General features: G+C 45.0%; 1 protein-coding gene across 1 annotated transcript; it reads left to right on the top strand.

The window, feature by feature from the left end:
• On the top strand, nt 1-4,584 carry UQCRB (ubiquinol-cytochrome c reductase binding protein). Its single transcript, XM_068672309.1, has 4 exons — nt 1-93; nt 1,206-1,277; nt 3,076-3,242; nt 4,342-4,584. Exons 1-4 carry the CDS (start codon nt 75-77, stop codon nt 4,417-4,419), a joined length of 336 nt encoding a protein of 111 aa, XP_068528410.1. The 5' UTR covers nt 1-74; the 3' UTR covers nt 4,420-4,584.
• The last annotated feature ends 15,388 nt before the right edge of the window (nt 4,585-19,972 follow it).

Below are 19,972 nucleotides of genomic sequence, written 5' to 3'. Positions count from 1 at the left end.
CCGGATCGAGCCCGCCCCGCCGCGCATGCGCCCCGGGCGCCCCCCAACAGGCAGCGCGCCGCGCCGAGGTCAACATGGCGGCCAGGGCGACCGGTGAGCGGGGGGGGGGCGGCCGGGCAGGGGCTGCGCTGAGGCGCTCACAGGGGCTGCCCGGGGAGGGTGCGGGTGTCCCGCCACGGGAGGGGCCCACGGCCAGGCTGGATGGGGTTTGGGGCAGCCTGGGCTGGGAGGAGGTGTCCCTGCCCATGGCAGGGGGCTGGGACTGGGTGGGCTTTAAGCTTTAAGGTTCATTTCAACCCAAACTGTTCTGTGGTAAGTAGCGGCTTCGGGCTCGGTTCGTTTGGTGTGGTTGCTTCTCAGCTAAAATGTGAAGGTCGAAGTCTGACCAGGCGACATGCTGATAGTGTGCTGCTATTACACATAGCACTGACTTTCTGGATTGTCTTCATAAGGCAGCCCTCCTAAAGTCATGAAATATAACCTTGTGTTCACCGCATTGCCTGAACTGTGCTGTTTTCACCTTTCCAGACCCTTGCCGAGTTATATTAATTTGGTACCAAACAGCATTTAACTACACTTAAAAAACAACCAACCAACCCTCCTTTGATATCCAAAATCACAGCTAGGAAAAGATCGGTATCCTGCATTTTGCATCCTTTCCTTCTTAAAGCCAACGATTCTTCTGAGGTTTCGGTGTTGACCTTCCCGTTGACTTTGGCAGCTGTTTGGAAAAGCAGGTCTGGAATAGTATTTAAGTAATGGGCGAGGGGAGCAGAAGGTTAACAACATAATGTGCTGGTCTTGAAATCACATTAACCCGTAATGAGAGCTGTGAAACTTAGGTAAACGCTTTGAGAAACAGGGCGGTAAACACTGTGGTGTTAGCTCAAGAAAGTTATGGAGCTTAAAGCTGTTGCTGATGTGCTTGGGGATGAATTGTGAGCAGTGTTCCAAGTCTTAAAGCGCTCTAATGTTTAAATCAAGTGAAAGAGAGGTCAGAATATCGTATGGAGCAAGCACTCGTGCTGTATGCTCAGGATCCATGTAAGAATACTGGAAAGCAGAGGAGCCTGGTCATACATGCTCAAGTCCAAACCTGACGTGGTGTTTCGTCACTGTACGTGAACAAAGTCAACAAATAGTGTCATAGCAGTGTGTAAGGTTGCATTTTGTCGTGTTCCCCGACTGATGGCAGTCGCTTTCAGTTTCAGGAGGTGGCCGTCTGATTGACAGAATCCGCAAGTGGTATTACAACGCGGCTGGATTCAACAAGCTCGGTGAGTGTTTCATTAAGCCTTAGAAACTTTGCAAGGTTAACCGTTCTCCATCTAGTTATAATTCACAACTGGTGTATGGACGTGCAATTTGTTGCATGTCTTTTTATCAACATTAGCTACTACTTTTCTTTCAAGAAGAAAGTTATCAACAACTTCAGTCACCGTGACTGCTGCCTAGTAATGAGACAGTGACTTCTTTTCTGTTGTTTCTGGGTTTGCTCCCCTTTTCAGTGAAATAACCTGTAACAACTAAGGTTAAGTTGGAGCCCTTGAAAAAACTTTCAGAAAGCAGTCCTGAAAGCTTGATTCTTTATTTTTTTTTCCCCACCAAGTTAATTGCATAGGTTAGTACCTGCTAATCTTGGTACCTTCCCAAGGGCTGCATTCCAAACTGGAGAGATTGCTGCTAATAGCAGTTGGTCTGTCTGGGTTACTTGTGCAAAGCATCCAACCTGTATAAAAGGATTTAGCTATTTTTGCACTTTGTATCACTGTAACTTGAGCTGCTGTGTCTCTGGCCTGTATAATGGGAAAGTGGCTGTAAAAATAGTGTTTCCTTAAGTAAAGGGCTTTGCCTTGATGGTATTGTTATTAATTCATCCCTTGTTATTACCAAGTTTGTTTCAACAATAGAGATTGCAGAACTGTTCTTGAATGACAAGATAATTTGAATATTCAGAGACTGTTACTAGTACTGGCTGCACCTTCAGGGCATGATTTAAAGAAGTTTACTTGCCTGCCCCAGGAAAGCTAGAAAGAAAAAAGAAAAATGAAGGACTAAAGTTTATTCTTTGGTCACTCACTTCTAGAGGTGAAGTGCTATCCACTGAAATTCTTGATGGCATTTATACATTTGTTCCATTTTCTATGAATGTGACTGAAATCTAGTGGCTAAATTAGCAGCTGTGCTTCTTGTGCCTTTAAACAGAAACTGTAAAACCACACCTTATATTTTCAAGAGTATATGGCTCAAAGGAAATTTGTTTTTTACTGGGAGGCTCCTGCCAACTTGGTCACGTGAGAGCAAAACCTTTAACCTCAAGGCAGTAGGTGTGCACTTGTAATCTATACCAATTTTAAAATGTTACAGAAGTAACATTTTTGTGCTTTGTTACTAATACTGAAATTTCAAGCAGGATTGGTTAAATTTCAGAAATTCTTCACTCCAAAAACAGTGTGGGGATCTCCTTATGCTGTCAGAAGGCTAGTTACACCTCCCTGAACTACGTTCTGATGGAGGGAAGAAGTGGAAACTCAGGCACAAAAAAAATTCAGTAGGTTCATTTTCCCTTTGCTTGTTGTAGCTGATGGAGATCAAGGCATTATCCTCACTGGAGCTTAGACAATAATTCTTAGGAACTGAAATAGTCACATCTGCAGTTGACTGGCCACAACAGAATCAGCTCTTAAACCCTTTGCCTAGACAGTCATCTGAAATCAAGGATATGAAATAAAGTGAACAAAAGTCCACCCATCAGATCCTGAATGGTTACTGTTCTGCATAGATGATGCAAAATACTATGAAATACATTAAATCAAATATCAATTTTCCATATTCCTTCTTAAGAAAAGGAGCAAGAGCAATTAAATAGAGTACGTGAATGTCAGCATTCACAATTTGTTCTCTGTGAGCAGTTAGTGGTTCTCTTTGCCTGGATTGTTTTGTTTTGTTTTGTTTTTTTCCTCAAAATTTTGCGTTTTAAGTGTTATGTCCATGTTATGCAAAAACACCTGTGTTGGTCCTAAATCTTACTTAGGAACATCAACTCAGTGATAATGTAAAATATCGTTGGTACAGGGTTAATGCGAGATGACACATTTTATGAAGATGATGATGTGAAGGAAGCACTGAAGAGACTTCCAGAGGATCTTTACAATGAAAGAATGTTTCGCATAAAGCGAGCACTCGACTTAAGCCTGAAACATCAGATCCTTCCGAAAGACCAGTGGGTGAAATACGAAGAGGTATGTGTATGGAGTAGCCTCAAGGTGGAGAGGTCGTTAGGACTCATCATTGTAGTGTCATTGGGATGTTCAGTCTCTTGAAGAGATGCATGCTTCCATATTATTTATAATGAGTGTGCATCTCATGGGATACCTCTGAAAAACACAGCTTTTAAATGCTGTTTAAAAATCTGTATTTTAACATTGGAAATTAAATCTTTTTGCTCAAGATGACAAAGGCTTAAACTACAGCTCAAAACTATAGCACTTCTATATTCAGATGAAATATTCTAAGCTATCAAGTAAGGAAGTATGCTCTAACTGGCTTGGAAATTCTTTTGAATGAGTTTCTTGGTTTTGTACAAAATCTTGAGCCAAAGTTTTTATTTATGAAAATGTCAATAATTTAAAGGAAAGCCTTGTATTAAAATAAATGTATTGCTGTAATTTGAAAACCAAATCAAGCTACACCTTCATTTTTATTTTCAATTAACATGTTTCTTTGTAGTGGAATAATTCAGACTTTGCGTTACTGCGTGTTTCAACTTTCTCCAAATCACCTAGCAGGAATTTTTCACTAAACTTTGGACTGGAAAATAATATAAGAGCATTAATTTCTCGATAGAAGCAGAGGTTGTTTCTTGTGGTGTTCTTGGTCATATTTTGGTATTGACTGTATAAGTTGCTTGAGCAGCAATTGATTTGCAGTTATACACAGACAAGGTGTTATGTTTGAATTTGCAGTGCTGTTTAGAAGCTAAGTTCAAAATAAGCTTCTGCAGTGTGAGGAAAATTTAAAGTGGATTTTGCATGCTTGGATATTTGTCAAAAAATATGAAGTTATAGCTGAAGGCATCGTTTGACTTGTTAATGTTGGGGGAGCATTAAGAATTAGCAGTGGTTGCATTAGAGTTTGTCGTTGCAGACTCGGTAGATGCCAAGCTTTCCCTTTCAGAGTGAGTGGTATAGTTCTTTTTTTCTTTTCCCCCTCTGTAGATTAGTTTGTAGCCAAATCTGAGGAAGAATGAGAGAGAAGTAATCCGTAGGATGGTTTGAGTTGTTTCTGGACCTCCCTTTTGAGTTGAAGTTAACTAATCTTAAATACTCTCTTCTTTTTCAGGATAAGCATTATCTTGAACCATACCTTAAAGAAGTAATCCGTGAACGGCTTGAAAGGGAAGCATGGAACAAAAAATAACTATTGAACTACTACTTCATGCGAATGTCCACATACTTCTGATATCTCTAAACATTTGGTTATTGAAGTCTTCAGGGAGGCAAATGTGAAGCTGAAGGAATACTTGTTTCAGCTTGTTCATGGGTTCTGTTCATCCAACTAAAATAAACGTGTCAAAGTATAAAATCTCCTTGGAAGACTTCTTTGTAAATGCTAACAGGCTAATGTTCAAATCTTTCCTATGAGCATATACATTACATATTAGTTTAATGGTATGCAGTCTTCATTCCAGCTTCTTACTCTTTTCAGAGTGCAGCTGTTTCCTGCAGTTAGAGGGTAAGGTAAGAAATGCCCAGGGCTGCTGCTGCTAGTTGCTCTGTTAACTTAAGATGGGGGTGCTGTTTCCTCTGTCACCAGTTCTCCCTGGAGATGAGAATACTGGACCAGTGTTTGATGTGACAGTGGTGTCATGAGATGGCAGCATGTGATGTTCTGTGTATCTAGGCACGTACTTATTTCATTAATGACAAATGTAAATGGTTCCTTAATCATAAAAATCAGGAAATATTTTACTAGCTGTTTATACCAGGTGTGTTGTCAATGCTTGTAAGATTATTTTCATATAAACCTTGATGACTGTCTCATTTCATCTTGATTTTATCCTTTTAAAAAGCTGATGTACTTTCTACAGTATAATTAACATCCCATGTATTTTTTTTCTTGGCCTAGAGCATGTTGTTATTTACAGTGAGTCGCACCAATTACTTTAAACCATGATGCTAACAGACTTAATAACAATAAAGATCCACAGAGCTTGGTCCCTATTTCAACACGGAAACAATTCAGCTGTATGTGGAAAGTACCAGCCATTGCTGTCTGAAGACCTTGAGTTTGGTCATCCATAGTATAACAGTAGTGTTATTTCTGAGACAGTCTTTGGTGTTGCACACAAATTGCAAAATGTAAGGCTTTATATATCCCTCAATATGGAGTGCACAATCTTGTGCAGTAGTAACACAATATCTCTTTTATTATGCATGCTTGTAAACCAAATGCAGTAATCTGAGGACCAAAAGCTAGAGAACAGTTAAAAAAAAAAAAAAATACATAAATTTGGAGCAAACCATGCCTGTACCTTTGGATTAATAAATAACCAAATAGCTTCCATTCATTCTAATCCATATCTTAGCTTTGGTCATGACTCAGACTCGTCTTATCTGCTTGCTTCAGTTGCTTACATTTGTAAAATGGGTAGAGCTATTACTAGGTGAAATATTTATTTCAACACTTCACAGTATGGTGAAGCAAAATGCTGCAGAAATATCTGCATCACCAATATTCCTTGAAAAAATTGTGTGGAAGTTACATCAAGAATGTGAGGTTTCCTTCACCTCTTATAGCAAAATCTTACCATTGAAGCATATACATCATTTGCTGATGGGTTTTAGAGAACTTCCTAATTTTCTTCAAGAGACAGACAGGACCTGAAAGTTCCACAATTCTGTTGTATGGAATTATTAGAATACTTTTTTTTTTTTTTTTCCTAGTGGAATTAGAACTACTTCATTAGCTATTAAATAATAGAGAACTTAATTATCTAATGGAAGGAGCATTTGAAGGGCATAACTGGTCAAAATTCTATGAAAAGCTACAGTTTTGTAGAAAGGCCATATCTGTTTATTTGACTATAGGTTTGGATTAAGGTTAATTTGGTTCAAAAGTTTTCAAAAATAAGTTGGGGTAGACAAAAGGGGTTTGTTGGCCACAAGCACTTGAAAATAGTCTGACCTTTGTGGAAGGTGCCAAGCATCCATGGGCCAATTGGCATCATGCTCCTGAAACCATCGACCTCTTTACTGTCGTATATCGTGTTTCAAGAGTCAGAGGCGAGTGGTGGAGGTTAACAAAAGTCTTCCCAAGTGGTCTTTATTGCAGTTTCAGGGGAGGAGATAAAAGGAAGCAGTGTCAAAGCTTGCCTGTTGACTAGCTGAGATTGACAGCTTCCATTTAGGCATATTTTCAGATGCTTCTGATGTGGATTAATCAGTTTTAAGTTCCCATACTGTACAGTAGTTTTCTGTTGAAGTATTTTTCAAGAGTTCAGTGAAGACTGTTAGCTTATTTCTCAGTTTAATATTGGAAAGGAAAATGTATTTGGTTTTCTGGCAATGATGGGGGAGTATTCTTTGAGACATTTAAGAAAATCTAAAAATAATGTAAAACAGGGAGGGAGCAGGTCAGGGTGAAAGGGGCACCTCTGTGCTGGAACCAGGAGTTGTAGCAGTTCCATGTTAGAGACTAAGCTCTTATCTAGAATACGTAATGTAGTATTTGGATGCTCGTGCTACCAGCTAGCAGGTGAGTAACTTGGAAAACAGTTTAAAATAAATAAATAAAAAAGGAGGGAATTCCATGTATCTATAATCTCCTTGCAACACTTCCATCCCACCTGTGCAGCTGTGTCCTGCCACATTTCTGGTGTAGGCTGTGTGCTGGTCTGTGAAGAGTGTAAACCCATGGCTGCAAAACCCTACAATCTGAAAAATTGTCCAATTTTAAGGAAAAGCTTGATAGCACTGATAGTCTGATGAAGAAAACAGCATTCTGTTTTGGAGAACTGGCTTTTCTGTCATGAGGTTCCTCTGTAACACTCTGCAAGGCACTTTATTCAGTGATCTCTGACTTCGATCTGCATTAGTGCAGCTCATTTCAGTATTTCTGTTCTGAAAAACAGAACAGACAAAAGCATTGGTGTTCGTTTGGGCACACCACTGATGCTACAGGAGGTGGTGCTGGGAGCAAATCTCGTGAGGAATTTGAGTTGAAAAAGACCTCCTTCCTCATTCCTAGGATGCTAAGCGTAGAAATACGGCAGCTGATACTTTTGTGACCTGTGCAGAGTGTGGCACTTGAGGTTGTGCTGTGTACAGAAAATGATTGGAAAGTACTCTTAAAAAGGGGTTCCTACTGGGAAAAAAAAGAACCTGTAACTTGTGGTCATATCATAATGCACAAGGCAGCAGTGTACGTCTTGAGTTTCCAAACTTGATTTTGAAACCTTGATCTTAATTTATATGAATTCTATATAGATTTCTTAAATTACTGGGATCTTTTTCTACCTTAAGTTCACAGCATTTTAGGCACATCAGAATTATTTGTGTCAAATTAAGAAAGTCCCAGTTAATAATATTAATCCTACAGTTTGACAGTTCTAGCTTGAATTAATTTTCATCATTTTTAAGTGAACTTTCACTTCACTTGAAGTTCTTCGATTAAATACATAGTGAAATACAAGAATAGGTTTTGATTGCTGAAGATCGTGTTTGTTATGGCAGACCGATTTCTTTAAATTTCACATCAGTCAACCAAGAAACAATGGATTTTTCTGCAGCTCTGTAACGAGAAACATATGCTTGTTTTACATCCAACTCCCATCCAAAGGAGAGCTGCAGCAGATACAAATCTCCTAAGAATTTTGATGAAACATCATGCTTGTCATTGCGATGGAACTGTTTTAGCGTTATTATGCTAAACACATTCCTACTTGAAGCATTTTCTCTCTAGGTAGCAGAAGTCAAAGATTATCCAAAGGGTTTCACCGCAGTGCTGTTGTGCCATCAGCTTTCGTGGGCTGAAATTTTGGCCGTGGTAAGGGCAAACTTCGCAGGGCAGGGCAGGGAGATGCAACCTGCACCACCGCTGCTCTGGGGTGAGACCAGAGCTGGAACTCGGTGTCCCTCCTGGTATGCAGCTGAGTGCCTTGAGTGACTTCACTTCTCAGCCTCTTTTCCAGCTAGTCTAAGGCCCAAAGGACTGAGATTTTGGAAAATATTTAGGCGACTATCTCCGCTGTAAACTGTTTGGGTTAGTATCTAAGTACCGTTGGAGAACTGGGCCTGATCCCAAAGCTCGGTTTCCCCAAACTCCTCTGCAGGCTGTGCAGAGGTGCAAGTTTCCTCAAGTAAAGTTATGTAAATGCTGCGGTGTTGAATAGATCTTGGCTTGCCCAGGACCTCAGTGTTGGTGGTGCTGGAGTAGGTGTCAGGCCGGTCTGATAAGCTGGGGTGCCAGAAATCACCTTGGCTTCTGCTTTCCTGGCAAGGTGGCTCCTCATAGAAAGCCTGGAGAAGACCACCTCGATACCTTCTAGTCACTAGTGACTTAACATTAGTTTATGCTGGCAGGCCGTGAGCTCGATTCATTTTTCTTCACAAAAAGCTGGTGTTTTGCAGGCCATCAGAGAGGGTGACACCTGCGTGGCTTAACTCTGGGAACCCCCAGTTCGTGGTGCTCGCTGAGACTTCAGTCTTCTCTAAAGGATATTGGAGTCTTACCCATCAAACCGTGTCAGAAAGGTGCCCAAGCTGTCTGTCCTGCTGCCAGAGTGCTCAGGGATGATTGGTGTCCATCTCCCCTGGCCCAACCTCATCTGTTTCCAGAGGGGCTTCAGGAGGATACCCCAATAGTCGCACCGTGGGTCTGGGACCGGGGAATTCACATCTCTGCAGTGAAAGAGGAGACCTGCATCTCTCCCTTCCAAAGCCTAAGCAAGTGCTCTAATTGCTGTTGCTGTTTTATGAGTGTGTGCTGCTTCAGCCCCTACTCTGGGAAGGGAGCTGGGGCTTGAAACCTGATCAGAAAGAGGCACCTCACTCAGCACAGCTGGGCTGTGCTCTCTTCAGCGTTTCCTAAAGTGGTTCCCTGCTGGCCTGCGCGGATCTGGTTCTTTGTGTCTAAATCTTCTGGACTGCACGGGGAGGCTGGAGAGCGAGACACCCAGCGAAACGCTGCTGTGCTCAGTATTACAACACCTAAGCCCTTTTATGAAGCCTCATACTCCCGCCGCGGCCCGGCAGATTGAAATGATTGCTTATAAGCAGCAAAGTGCAGAGCCCAAGGCTCAGATCTCTTCGAGGCACTTCAGACGGCTTTTGTCTGCGAGCTGTGCTCCCTGGTGGAGTATTAGCTTAAAAAAGACAGGGCTCTGAAACAGCCGTAAAAGCATCTAGGTATGTTTGGTTTGCTTCAATTGACCAAAAGTCCTCCAAACGCTGAAAGATCCTCAGCTGCGTTCTCATGCCGAAGAAGATGGAGGAAAGCTCCTTTAATTTTCCATGGGTGTACGAGCAGGGCTGCGCTGATGCTCGGAGCCCAGCCTGGCTATTAGAGCTAACGAGACTGTCACAGGAGTGTGGAGGTGGCTCTGATAAAAAGCAAAATGCGTGCTGCTGCCAGGTGAGGCTTGGCTCAGCTCTGCTCTGTGCATTGCAAGCGCCGAGTTACCAGAGGAGAGGTGAGATCAGTATTTCTGAGCTTTATTCAGGCACTGCCTCGAAATCCTTGCACTGCAGCAGGGCAGAATCAGGACCTGAGTCTGCAGCGGGGCAGGGATGCCTTCTCCTCCCCCTGCAAAATACAGAATAAAAGAAATTCTGGGAAAATCCAACAAAGCATATTTCCTTCCAGAGCTACAGCTGGTTTAAAGACACTGCTACTCCCATTATATGACTGGTGATACGATTATGACACGTGTTTCATATCTGTAGTATAAAGTTTCTGTGTGGTAGCCCAGATCCACCCAGCTTGCCTTAAGGAGCATCGTTGTGTGGCTCGTCTGCTGCCCACCCCTGGAGGACAGCTTCTGCTGGAGCAGCATCTTCTGCGGGACAGCTTGTAGGTTTGCAGCTGGTCCCCAGGGTGGATTTTTGGTGCAAGATTTAGGATTTAAGATTTAAGACTTTTCATTCTTATACTTGCCTTTAAATACATATATCTCACCCCGTGGATCTGCTGTGTGGCTGGACACCTCCAAACCAGCCACTAAAGCCTCGATGCTTCGCAGCGATTCAACAAACTGTGTCAAGGAGATCGAGAGGAGGTGTGCTTTGAAAGGGGACTTCTCCTCCAGCTGCTCCCATCCAGCACTTTAAAAACACATAAGACACAATAAAGCACGTGTTGACATAAGCGAGCTTCAAAAAAACCATTGGATTATTTTGAAGGAGCGTATATACACACGTGGGGAGAGTTATCATCCTTCACCCAGCAAAACAATTACATCAGTGCAGCTTGGAGCAGGATCTGCCTTAAGATCTCCCAGATGTTGCGAGCAGCACAGCTGCTGATCGGGTGCTCTGTAATTATAAACTGTTAAATGGAGGAGGGGAGGAGCAGGGCACGGGAGACCTCGTGCTGGGAACGAGCCCTGTTTTTCTCCTCCCCACCCGTGAGCGGGGCACGGGTCTCACGGGGCGTGCTCTGAAGGACAGCAGAAGGCACCGGTGTCCTGAAGAGCCTTCAGGCCTCAGCAACCCAACTGCTGGGAGATGCTTGACCCTCAGGAAGAGGGCAGGGTTTAGGAAGCTCCTGTGCTGGCATTTCCATGGGGTGACGTGCGCTGGTGGCCTGGTTCCCTGATGTCCCTTCCCCATCCCTTCGAGGCTGGTTGGCCCCGACGGCAGGTGGGGCTGTGCCGTAACAGTACAAGCACCACCAGAGCGTCCTGGCATTGTCTTCTCTTTTTTAATTTCATTTTTCAGGATGACAACACTTTGGAGGTTTATGACCAACAGGAGAATTTACTACTAAGTCATATACTGATGTAATGAAATCTAATATATGCTGTGTAATGAGTTATGAGATGTTATTTAGTTTCAGGGTTTTATTACTTCAATCAGTTATGACCATATTTCCTTTTATATGATTGCTCACTCTTTAAACATACCAGATGACTGTATAAAGAACACCTAATAAAGTCTGGAGATGTTAAAATATAAATGTTTTAATTTTTGCCATAAATTTCTTTTAATTCTACCAATAGTGGCTTTTGGGCTGGAAGCGGTGCGGTCATTGTTAGAAGCGCAGGCCTTGTCGGCGTTGGCCTGGGCCCTATATGAGAGGCAGATGAATGACCCTGCTTAATTATAAAGCACAATTAGTCACTAATGGTCATGCTTGGTCCAGAGAAATTTAAAGGGTTTTGGAACGAAACTAGAATGAAAATGCCTATCAGTGATATAAGCCATTGTCTTAATTTTCCTCTCCTATTTACAGCTGTGACGTCCTCGCTCCTGGCTGCCACCACTCTTCCAGAGGGCAGAATCAGGCTTTGTGCTCCATCTTCTACATCAGAAACAAATCTAACAATGCTCTCCCCAAGCACATTTTGGCAATCCTCCTAATTTTTCCACGTTCATGTGTTGCATTTAAAAGTCATTTGGGACAACTTCATAGCGGTGGAATTATGTAGCTGTGAAATCAGACCAGAATCAAGTCCTTAATAAATCCACGTTTAAGCAAGTGAGGGACTTGTCCCACCGAACAATTGCAGGAACCAAGAGGTGCAGTTTCCCATTCCTGAGACGTTCACAGCTGAGTGCTCACAAAAATATGGTGGAGGATGTTTTATGGTTGTAACAAGCCTTGGGTAAGACTTAGTGTCTGTGGTAGTGCAGAAACTGCCCTGTTGCATGGTTTTTATAAAGACTGCAGCAATTGCAGAGCTGCAGCATGCTGCTGGTATCCTCCAGTGCCGGGATGTGAGCTGCACCTGCCCGACCCCCTTATCCTGACCCAGGTGTGCACTGCTCCCTCCTGCTGAGGACTTCAGCCCAGGCCCCGTGCTGGTCCTGGAGGACGAAGCAGCACCGCAGTGCTGGGATGGATCTGTCTCCGGCTGATACAAGGTGCAGAGCACCGGTGGCTGCTCAGCAGCGCGAGGAAAACCAGACTAGCTAGCTCTAAACCTCAATTGCTTTTTAGTTACAGCCTCATTCAGCACTTGCAGCAAACAGAAGTGTTTTCAGCAGGTTTGGTCTGCCATGTCTGTGACTGCCACCCGCATTGTGGCCCAAGAATGGCTCAGTTTGGGGTAGTGATCCCTGCTGCTCTACTGCCCAGGGCAGCAAATGCCAGGGCCCTGGTTTGGCAGAGATCTCTCCATCCCCATCCCCAGCCTCTGAGCCCTCTCCCTGAGCAGCCTGTGCCTTGGTTTAGCTGTGGTTGGTATTGCTGTCATCTGTAAACCTCCTTCTGCTTCGGCAAGGCAGGGCGGCACCTCTGGAGAGTTCCTCTGCTTATTGCTTATTCAGCATTTTTTTTTTAATTAAATATACGTCGAAAGGCTGTACTCCTCCCAGTGTTTATTCAATTACTGGTAGAGATACTAACAGAGGGGAAAAGCTTTAAAAAGTTTCAGTGGATCTAAATTATCCGCTTTGCTTCTCCTTCTATTAGCTCTACCACTAATTGGATAAATCCAAGGAGAAGAATTATGATGAGTAATGAAATAAAGACTTTGCTATTCACAAATCCAGGATAATAGCTCAGCGAAAGAGAATCCTACTCCAAATGAATGGCCAAGCACACTTAAAATATGTCTGTACAGTAACAAGGCAAAATTTAATCCCATTAAAAAAAATGTTGGCAGTGGCTCAGAGTGGGGAACACGCTGCTGAACTGTCCTGCTCTAACCTTGGGTGTAGGAAAGGTTGAGACAAAGCAGCACACAGAGTTTGACACATCTCTGCCCTTTAGGTCCTTAATGATGCCATGAGTTGCCAATGCCTTTGATATTGTTTAACTGCAGAACCTGTCGTATGTGCGGGAGCTAAGCGGTATCGTGCTTGCTGAATGTACCCTGTATGCTGCCTCGTATGCAGAATTTATTTGCATATCCATAAAGCACAGATTTCTGAACTCACTCAAAAGAGCAAGTCCACATGTTATTTTAATTTGCAAGAAACAAAATCTGTGTCCCATATGTCTTACTTAGCGGATAAAAAGACAGGTAGGCTAGTTTCTCACTAACCAAAAATTTAACAAAAACAGTTTTTTTCCCCCTAGGTTTTATTCTTCACCTTTGCTACTCTGCTTTTACTTTGTCCACAGTATTTTCAGTGTGATCCAGAGTACTTTTCTCCAAGAATTTCATATGTGGCACTCCGTTGCCAAAATAATTACTTCTCTTATTTCTAATTAAGAAGGATATACTATATATTATAGAAAAGATAGCATGGCTGTATGAGTTTCTCACGGCCACGTATTATACCCTTGGAGTTTCAGCTATACTTCTTGCTTACGATAGCGTGCAGAAAGCTCCAAGCATCAGATTTTCAAGCTGAAATCAGCACTGGTTCTGCACAAGGAATGGCAGAGGGTGCCGTGGGGGCTCAGCATTACATGCTGCTCTGACATGAGTGCTGCCCGAATCCCTGCAGCCCAGCGGGGCTTTGGCAGAGCTTCTCCCCCAAACGAGGCTTTTGTGATCGGTTGCGTGGCAGCTCCTTGATTTCTGATAGTGCAGAAGGAAAGCAGGTGCTCTGAGTTATTAAAATAAATAAATATCCAGAGCAAAAGGTATTGGTATCCAGCACTGCCCACTAAATCTTTATGAAGGTCTTGCCCTTAAAATATCAGCTGTGAGGTTTTCCTCCGCTGCTATTTGCAATATCGTTCCGTTGTGCTGAACGAATTGCTTGACATAGCTTTGTGTCTCTTTTTACTGTAACTACTTCTATAAAGATTCAAGCTGACAGCTCCTGCAGCAAGGCACGAGGAAATACATTTGAATAGTGCATGTGTTTTACGGCGTGAGATCAGAGAGTACGCATACATCACAGGGTACCCCAGGGAATAAGAGGTAACTATAGATATAAGCACAATGCATTATCTTTCAGCTCTTGATCCATACTCTGGCATTCACGGCCAAAGTGGCCAAAAAAAAAAAAGATGGTCCCACCATGTGATGGCAGAATAAGACTTCGCTCCAGAGCATGAGGTTTAGAAACCACAGAAAACAGCAGCACAGCAATGGGATCCAGCGTGGATCACGGCACTGGGGCATTTCAGAGGGGCCAGAGCAAGGCCAGCAGGGTGGTGCCACTGTGATGCTTCCCATGGGTTCCTGCAGGGGATCAGAGGGGCTGGGGGGAGCAGAAGTGTCCCTGGGGATGATACACCCTAGGTGGGCTCAGCACCTGATGCTCCAAGGGCAGCTCGCTGACAGCAGAAGCAATGTGACACGAACATCGCCGAGAGCGACTAAAAAAATGTAAGGTTGTGCAGAATTCTTTAAGCTCGATTACATGAGTCAGGAACTAGTGAAGGGTTCGAGGAGCTGGAAATAATTGCAATTTGTCATATCAGGAGTCTCCTTCCCAGAAACAGGCTGTGTAAGCAGTGGCAAGTCGGCCATATGGAGAGCAGATGTCTCCAGGGAGCTGAAAAGAAGATCCTTTGCTAGTACTAAAAATATTCAGTTCGAGGAGGTGATAACAAGTGCTTCTAAAGGAGAAGCAATTATTTATCATTGAGGAGACAATTTTTACTGTTTCCTAGAACACAAACCTATATGCTCGAATAACCCAGGACTGTCGTGGGGAAGAGGCACTGATTCATGGCTCGAGGCAGGATCTATAATAGCAAGCAGATTGCATGTCTTGTTTAACTGCGTGCTTTTTAAAGCACACTTTATCACAGGCTGTCTTGCAAGGGAAAAAGTAGGGAAATAGAAGGACAACGAGGTACCAATGTACAATCGGTGTGATGTACAAAGAAGCACGGTTACCTTTGCCATTTGCAGCTTTGGTATTTCACTTTTTAGCACTTTAATTAGGGACAGCATTGTGGAGACTGACTCAATTTCCAACGTCAGTACTGTGGTGTTAGATGGTTCCTGAGAGCCTCTTCCAAGTACCAGATCTGCTTAACCTTCAGGAGTAAGGCTTTAGAGGAGAGCTCCACTGCTGCCTTCAGGTACCTGAGATTGTTAAAAACCTCTGCGGTCCCCAAGCCCAGGTAGGCAGCCTGCTCCTGGGCTAATCTTTGATTATAGTTGGGTGGTTTGTCCTCATATCTGACCTAAATCTCCTCTGCTTCCAATTAAACCTACTACTCTTTGTCCCACGCTTACCAAACATCAAGGGAACTGATCTTCACCCTCTTCACAGTAACCTCTGAAGGCTGTGATCCTGCTGCCTCCAGCCCCATCCATCTTCTCTAGACCAAACAACCCCAACTTCTTTCAACCCCTCCTCCTCACAGGTCAGGTTTTATAAACCTCTTAGCACCCCTGTTGGTCTCTCCAGGCTTTCTATTTTGTTTGCATCTTTCTAAAGAGGTGATGCTGGACGCAACACTTGAGCCAGGATGTTCCCACCACCATGAAGCTACCACCCAGCTCTTGCCTTTCCCATCCCATGGGTACACCCTTGGGTGCCACTGAGGTCACCCGGTCCGTGTCTGCTCCACAGCAGCTCCCAGGTCTCTTCTGCCATCCATCCATCCACCCAACCACCCCCTGTTTCAGCACGAGCCCTCTTGACCTCTTTGCACATGTCTCTATCTGGTTCCATTTGTTGATTCTGGAAAACCTCTCCGATTTTTCAGAGCTATTTTGAATTTTAATCCTGGGCCCCAATGTGCTCGCAATCCTCCTGGCTTAGCGTGATGGGCAGATTTTATAAGCATACTTTATTCCATTATCCGAGTTACCAATGAAAATATCAAACAGAAACAGGCCCCGGACAGACCCCGGGTGACCCCATTAAAAAAGAATTTTCAGTTCGATGGCAAACCGTGATAAGTTCAGCATGTTTCTCAGCCACTTGTGCGCCCAGCGACTAATGACTTCATCTGGGCTGCATTTCTTAGCTGGCCTGACAAGAACCTCACGAGGGACGGATCCAAATGGCCCGCTGTGGTCAAGTTGAGCATCACCACCTCCTGCCTGTCACATGTACAATTATTGACGTTTCAAGGTAAAAATCATTCTCCTCAATTGAAGACAGGATTGATGTTAACAGGTAGACCTTGCAGAGAAGTAGGAAAATGAAGGGACTTTGTTATGCCCAGACCAGGACAGGTTGCTGCTGTAGGGAAGGAAAGGTCACAGATACCCTACTGGGTGGGGAATCACAGATCCCAGAGATGCTGAGGCTGGCAGGGCCCTCTGGAGCCAGTCGGTGCCACCCGTGCCCCAGCAGGGACACCCAGAGCAGGGTGCCCAGCACCACGTCCAGGCGGCTGCTGAAGGGCTCCAAGGAGGAGACCCCACAGCCTCTGGGCAGCCTGTGCCAGGGCTCCGTCACCCGCACAGCACAGAAGGGCTCCTGGTGCTCAGGGTTTTTGTCATTCTTCACAGAAGAGGCAATTCATTTTTGCTACACTTTCTGATTGCCCTCTTTTAATTTTTCTTTACCAATTCCCGAGACTGGAGGATGTTAACATCCAAGTCCATCTCCTCCAAGGGATGTCCTAGCACATGCTGGAAGCCACGGGCAGCCAGGCACCTCACCCAGGTGAGGGATGCTTCACCCCATCCCCACGCACTCCTTCTGCCACTGCTGCACCCAGGGCAGAGCCTCTGGTGCTGGTAGCTCTGGGCTATGTACGTTGCACCTCGATATTCAATTCCACGCTGCCTCCAGCTTGCTGGCCCGCCGCCAGCGCAGCTGCAGCAGGTTTGGGGAAATTTGCCATAACGTGCTTGGGAATTCTCCTGGAAAGCAAGTTTCACCTACTGCCGTGGAGGTGGATGTGTCTGAGGGACTTGGCTCTCTTTTTGCCCCGAAATGCTCATCCCCGCTTGGAATCAGAAGCAAGGTGGAGTTGAACGATAAGCCTACAAGTTGCACCTGCTCTGAAAATACATTCAGCTCATGCCCCAAATTATAACCTACAGAAGAAAAGCATGAGTTTAACCAAGGTCCAGTCCATGCTGCTAACACGTGTGGGGATGATGCTTCAACCTAGGTTTTGGTGGGCGCTTGCAAGCAGCAGAGAAACATGTTTTCTGGTTAATGCTGAGGCAGGACTAAGCCCTGTCCTGCTGTGCTTTGCCCACAGTGTCCAGGCTCTTCCTGCCCTCCAGGAACAAAACCCTAGAGCAAAAATTGGTGGTGCTCCCTAGCACCTTGGCTGTTACATTACTGGACAGCAAGAGGTTTTTCAAGCCTGGAGGAAGATGATTGCCAGGGCACAAAATATTAAGGAACGAGACCCAGTGGACTTTATCTGTTTCCTATCAGCAAAAGTCCCGGCGATGTTTTAGTTTTTCGAGAATAACTTAATTCAGCATTTTGCTGCAGCGGGGTGGTCACCGGGCTTTGGACTGCAGCCCAGCCAAACAGAACGGAGCTTTTCATCAGTTAAAATCCAAGGAGGGAATAATGATCTCAGAGTTTTGTATTTATCATCGGATTTGGCCCACTGACCCACCTAGCAAAAGGCAATGGCTTGAAACAATTTGCACAAAGCCAAGACCTAAACGGCTACAGTAAAAAATAATTTTGTCCTAATCTATTTTTCTTTGCTGAAATATGCCTATTTCTGGATAAATTCTGCCCCCCAGCATGGTCAGCACAGCTCTCAGTGCTCCCCAAACCCATTCCATCCCCCAAAATCAGGATGCTGGCAGTGCCCGGCACCCCCAAGCAGGGCTGTGGGGGTTAGGTGGGGTCCAGCAGGAGCCAGTGTGACCACGCTGATGGTGCTGGCACTCACCCTCCAACAACCATTTCTTGTCTCTGGCACTCGCTGTGCTCGTTGCTGGCTGCTGATATTTAAAGAGAAAAAAGTGCAGGCACTGCAGGGAGATTTTATTTTTTCCCCCGCAGCTGTGGGGTTTGGGTGGTGAAAGTAGAGGGGGTTTTCCACTGTGTGGATGGGAGCAGGTTGGGTGATAGGTGTCCTCATGCTAAGGTGATGGTGTACCTTGAATGTCCCCTCACACAACCAGGCTAGCGAAGTGCCCTGTGCCATGGGACCCCTGAATTTTCATCTGTGACACCACAGTGGAAAGGACTGAAGTACTTCTAGTATGCTTCCCAATAGCAAGACCTGGACATTCTGGAGAGAGTCCAGCAAAGGGACATGAAGATGTTGGAGGGCCTGGAGCAGCTCTCCTAGAAGGAAAGGAGCTGGGACTGCTCAGCCTGGAGAAGAGGAGGCCCAGGGGATCTCATCACTGTCTGTACATCCCTGAGGGGAGGGTGCAGGGAGGACGGAGCCAGGCTGTGTGCAGTGGTGCCCAGTGCCAGGACAGGAGGCCCTGGGCACAACCTGGCCCCCAGGAGGCTCCCCCTGAGCACCAGGAGCCCTTCTGTGCTGTGCGGGTGACGGAGCCCTGGCACAGGCTGCCCAGAGGCTGTGGGGTCTCCTCCTTGGAGCCCTTCAGCAGCCGCCTGGACGTGGTGCTGGGCACCCTGCTCTGGGTGTCCCTGCTTGGCCACGGGTGGCACCGGCTGGCTCCAGAGGGCCCTGACAGCCTCAGCCACCCTGGGAACCTTTAGCACACAACTGCAGAGAATTAAAACAAAATCCTTTGCATGCTACATCTGCAAAAGCATGCTCCAAAAACCCTTTCTGCATGCTACATGGCAAAGTCCCGCGTTTCTTCTGCCTAATAAATTTCTTCTGGTATGAAATAGAGGCAAGATCTCGGCCACCTAAAATCCAAATAAATTGGGACTTTGGACTCTGAATCCCACCTCAGCCCTCGGTTTAGTTCTCCCCAGAGATGCCTACCTCCCCCAGGCAGCCCCGGGTCCCGGACACCAAACCCTTGGGCACGGTGACAAACGTTAACTGATGCTGTGTGAACTTGGCAGCAGGTGCGGATTTTGAGGAGGGGTGTGCAGAGAACCAAAACCACTGGGGGAGCTGACACATTACAACTGCGCTGGCTGTCTCGGCAGGGCCGGCGATGATTAAACGGATGGAGCTTGGTTTATCAGCCAGAGACAGTCTCTCGCTGGTAAATCCAGCGCCGAATTCACTTTCAGATGAAAAGCAAGAGGAAACACATGCTTAAAGACAAATGAGATGCATATTTGATTGTATTCCACCTACCCACAACAGCCATGCTTACTGGAAATTCTTTGTGCAGTCCTTTTCTCTGTTTGCCTGGCCCGATCCTGAGCCCACAGCTGTTTTTACCTAGGAAAACCAGCTCGCCGAGGCACTTCAGGATATAAAGCACATTTTTGAAAAGACACCTGATAAATCCCTTTACGTTCTGCATCTTTCCTGTGAAGCTGGGCGGGGGGAGTGGAAAAGGAGAAAAGACCTGCTTTGGGGTGATGTCATCACCGCTGGGCACATCTGCCACAAATTAAATTACCATATAGAGGGCTTATTTCACAAACATATTTCTTTTCGGCTTGGAAGGAGACATAAAGCAGCGTGTCCCTTCAGTTTGCATTTGGGGAGCCTCTGAAAATTCGGGATCACCCTTCATGGTATGCCAGGAAGATTTACTAGGACCGAGCCTCCCAGGTGATGATGCTGTACAAGTTGTATGAAAAATGAATCTTTCTGGGTTCCTTGATTAAGTTGTGACTCATCGTAAATCTTCCAGAGAAATCGAGCCTGTCTTGCTAAAAGCATGAGGGACCTTTGCAAAGCCCTCTAAGAAGGTGTGAGAAAGGGATCTCACCTGTAAGGAGAAAGCTCACAAAGGGGAACCTGTTTGAATTTCAAAATGCTCGTTCTCAGTATTTCACAGAGAAATATGCGTGCCAGGATTTAAAGACAAAAATGCAAAAGCCGTAGAAACAAACAACAGCATTTAAGC

This window comes from Anas acuta, chromosome 2 (assembly GCF_963932015.1).
Source record: "Anas acuta chromosome 2, bAnaAcu1.1, whole genome shotgun sequence".
In the NCBI taxonomy this organism is placed as follows: Eukaryota; Metazoa; Chordata; class Aves; order Anseriformes; family Anatidae; genus Anas; species Anas acuta.
The sequence above is the reverse complement of the archived record's forward strand: the minus strand, read 5'-3'. Positions and strand labels throughout refer to the sequence as shown.

Coding starts and splice junctions, on each gene's coding strand:
- UQCRB (XM_068672309.1), top strand. Junction 1,278..3,075: donor GGCTGGATTCAACAAGCTCG/GTGAGTGTTTCA, acceptor TCGTTGGTACAG/GGTTAATGCGAGATGACACA. Junction 3,243..4,341: donor AGTGGGTGAAATACGAAGAG/GTATGTGTATGG, acceptor CTTCTTTTTCAG/GATAAGCATTATCTTGAACC.